Source organism: Aplysia californica, unplaced genomic scaffold (assembly GCF_000002075.1).
Source record: "Aplysia californica isolate F4 #8 unplaced genomic scaffold, AplCal3.0 scaffold00040, whole genome shotgun sequence".
Taxonomy (NCBI): domain Eukaryota; kingdom Metazoa; phylum Mollusca; class Gastropoda; order Aplysiida; family Aplysiidae; genus Aplysia; species Aplysia californica.
In genome coordinates this window covers 437,182-441,298 of record NW_004797310.1, presented here as the reverse complement: position 1 = coordinate 441,298, position 4,117 = coordinate 437,182, and the positions used below count along the sequence as shown (strand labels likewise).

The 4,117-nt window shown below is 35.8% G+C and overlaps 1 protein-coding gene across 1 annotated transcript in view; it reads left to right on the top strand.

The window, feature by feature from the left end:
• The window catches only part of LOC101847474 (piezo-type mechanosensitive ion channel component 2), a gene marked incomplete in the record, with an annotated part of 108,746 nt that overhangs the window by 33,070 nt on the left and 71,559 nt on the right, over positions 1-4,117 (top strand). The window contains 1 exon segment of the mRNA XM_035973983.1: positions 1,864-1,995. Coding sequence (XP_035829876.1) covers positions 1,864-1,995 — 132 coding nt within the window.

Genomic DNA, 4,117 nt, shown 5'->3' with positions numbered 1-4,117 from the left:
TCTGTCTGTCTGTCTGTCTGTCTGTCTGTCTGTCTGTCTGTCTGTCTGTCTGTCTATCTATCTATCTATCTCTCTGCTTCCATACAAGTTATGATGGAGCGCCTACGATCGTAACACATGAGGGCCACTTTGCGATCAGCTATCAGCTCTTTCAACACTAAAACATTACATGTATTAACATTTATTAACCGGTCCTCTGCGCTTTCATATAACAGGCTGCTATATGATTGTGTCTGTAAGGCACAGGCTTCGGTTGCGCCCCCCCCCCCAAAAAAAAAAACCCACCGAATCTTCTGCCCATCTGTCTTTACCGAAATGCTTCCTCCCATGCCCGTGCTTACCCGCGCAAGCGTCCATACAACATACACAACGTCATGTGTAGTTTTGCTGTTGTTTTGTTTTTTTCTTTTTTGCCCCATAATGCGAAATATAAGCAACCATATTCCAAGAGTGCAGTGAAGAAACGTTTTGCAATCACTAGATGTATACGTGCATCTTTCTTTAAATGAAAACAACGCTGAGATAAAGATGTGACAAAAGCCATTGCAAAGTGAAATATATTGATTTAATTTTCTTTTTGATGAAAAACGCATTTCCTGAGAAGACCGAGGAAGTTTGACCTTTGAAACACAAATGGATTGAATTTGTTCTGAGTTCTGTACTTTAGATGGTTTGGCATTTATCCTTTTCTTGGTTGAGCGCTATATGAATGCCATATATTATTATTCTTTCTTTCATATGTTGTTCACAAGCACCAAACAATGACCACCGTCGATGGTGTAATAGTAATACTTTTTGGTCTGCCCACCAAAGACAATGGGATCAAAGGGAAGTTTGTGGGAGGTTGGTAGATGCTCTGATGTGGTTTTGTACTTCTTTCTTATCAAACATCTATGATCGCTGTCTCTCCTCCTTTTCTTTGTATGTTACTCTCTTGTAACATCCAAATCTGCTTCCCTTATATGACCCGTATGTATTGTAAGTGCCGTAAAACTCTTATTAAAACTTAACTAAAACAAAGGGCTGTTTATTTCATCATTCATCTGTCTCATCGACTTTTCTTTGCGATACCGTATTCTATTCACGGCAAGTTTGTGCGGACAGGCCTGGTTGAAGCAGCCTGTCTCCTAAATTATCAGGAATTTGTTAATGGAGTTCTAACACATAAATTATATCACTTAATTCTTATATAGCAGTAGTGTGTTCCTCTTCTCCTTTTTGTCCTAACCTAGACGGTCATATGATCGCCTAGGTCCCAACCCACCTCCTAGATATTGATGGGTGTGAAACACATTTTGCATCTCATCCTGCTTCCTACTACTTGTTATGTGTTTGTGTTTTTCCATGTGGTGTGGGTGGTTGGAGGGTACTCTGGTATGTTTGCTCCGTCTTTTTTTTGTGTGGTTGTTACTCTCTTGTAACACCCTTAATCTTCGACACTTATATGGCACAACTGTGTTGCAGTGCCATAAAACTCATGCTAAAACAAAGATAATTTTCATGAGGGAGGATTAATTTTTGGGCGAGTGTTTCCATCTATCTGATGGGACGTTGTGTTAATCTCAGCCCAGATTAACCCTCACTGACAGGCATCCCACCTCCTAAATGATCATAATTGTATCAGTGGAGGCGGAAACATTCGCAGTGGGTGGTTGGCAGGTGCTCTGGTGTGGTTTGCTCCTTTCCTATAAAACATCTATTACCCTGATCTCTCCTCCTTTTTTGTATATGTTACTCTCTTGTAACACATCTATTCTTCGGCACTTATATGACCTTATTGTGTTGCCAGTGCCGTAAAACTCTAAATAAAACTAAAACTAAAAGATTCACAATTACAATTTTGTCTTATTTTACGATTTCCAGGCCTGACCGGAGCATTCCTGAAGCTGATGGTCCCCGTCAGTGTGCTGCCTGTGCTGGGCCATGTCGTGTTTCACGTGACCTTGGTAGCCATCGCGGACGGGGATAACCCTTATGGCAGCATGTTCACCAACTGTGAGTGCTTTAGTAATGGTGTATAATTATGCAATTTAGTTTGTCTCTCATGCCAAAGTTAAGTCTAACGTGCTCTAAATACCACCTGTACACAATCATCACCTGTACAAATGAGCACCCCCCCTGCCTTTTTGTTATCTTTTTTTTCCCTATTATAATAACACTGTCCAAGAAGATCATGGGTGGTTGGCAGGTGCTATTGTAACACCTTTAATCTTATGGCCCATATGACCTTTTGCAGATGTGAACGGCGTAAAACCTCTACTAAAACTAAAAGATCATGGGTGGTTGGCAGGTGCTCTGGTTTCGTTTGCTTCTTCTTTCCTATCAAACATCTATCATCCTTATCTCCCCTTCTTCTTTTTTATGTTTGATACTCTATTGTAACACCTCTAATCTTCTGGCGCTCATATGACCTTATGCAGTTGCGAGCGCCGTAAAACCTTTACTAAAACTAAAAACCCAAAAGATCCTTATCTAATATGACCTCATTTCTCCTCAGGGTTGGGTTGATTTAAATCAGGTCGATTTAAATCAGTTGATTTTAAAAATTTAAATCAACTTGATTTTTTAAATAAAAATCAGTGATTTAAATCACTTTTTTTTAAAATTATTTTTATTCAGTTTTTAACATATTTCAACATTCAGAATTCCTTTCCTTGGTTTCATAAAACAGATATAAGGTTTAGTAGACTAGATCTAATATAATCATACTTAAAAGTCTGCTTTCCCCCTTTCACTGTAAAATAATACAGTATTCAATTTGCTTTTTTTTCCATAATTGAAATCGAAGCTGGGTTGATTTAAATCAGTTGATTTTTTTATTTTAATCAACTTGATTTTAAAAATAAAAATCAGTGATTTAAATCACCTTTTAAGAAATGTATTCAGTTTTTACATATATTTGAACATTCAGAAGTCCTTTCCTTGGTTTTATTAAACAGAAATAAGGTTTAGTAGACTAATATAATCATGCTTAAATGTCTTCTTTCCCCCCTGTCACTGTAAAATAATACAGTGTTCAATTTACTTTCTTTCATAATTGAAATCAGGGTTGGGTTGATTTAAATCAGATCGATTTAAATCATCAGTTGATTTTTTCAAATTTAAATCAACATGATTTTTAATATAAAAATCAGTGATTTAAATCACCTTTTAAAAAATGTATTCTGTTTTTACATCTTCAAACATTCAGAATTCCTTTCCTTGGTTTTATAAAACAGATATAAGGTTTAGTAGACTAATATAATCATGCTTAAAAGTCTGCTTTCCCCCCTGTCACTGTAGAATAATACAGTATTCAATTTACTTTTTTTTCATAATTGAAATTAGCATTTTCTTTTTCTTTTTAGACAAACACAAGCGCGCGCACACACACACACACACACACACTGTAATAAAATGCACGTTTATCTATGCATAATTAACCCCCCCCTTCCTTTTAGACTGACATTTGCTTCACTTTTTGTCTCTAGCCATAATTCACTGATATAGCAGATTAAGGCTTTCTTTTGCAGTTGCTTAAATAAATCATTACTTAAAATAAAGACAATATCCCAAACTGTGTCGACATTTTTGTAAAAACTTTTGAAATTTTTAAAATCCGATTTAAATTTTTAAAAATCTTATTTAAATTTTAGAAATCGATTTTTTACATTTTTATTTGAAAAATCAAAAAAACAACCAACTCTGTTTCTCCTTGACAATAGGTTGTTGTCTCGAACAGGTTCAACTCTATCTGGTTCAAAATTTTTAAAAGTCAAACACAATTTCATTTGAGACATGAAAGTGTTTACAGACGTCATAGGAAGTCTCTGCTCTGCCTCTTGTCACTTCAATGGGAAAGCTGTTACAGGGGCAGATCATTATTTTTTTTATTAGGCTGTTATGTAATAGATTTAATGAGTTATCTCCCCCCTCCCCTTTGTTTTACTTTTTAGGCTACTGTATGAGAATAAGAGACAGGAGCAGATTTTTTATTCTTTTCTTTTTTAGGCTAATGTGTAACAGACTTATTAATGAGTTATTTCTCCACTTCATCTTTTGTTTTAGTGTGTTTGTTTTTTGTTTTTTTACAGGCTAATGTATACAAGACTTATTAATGAGTTATGTCTCCCCCCCC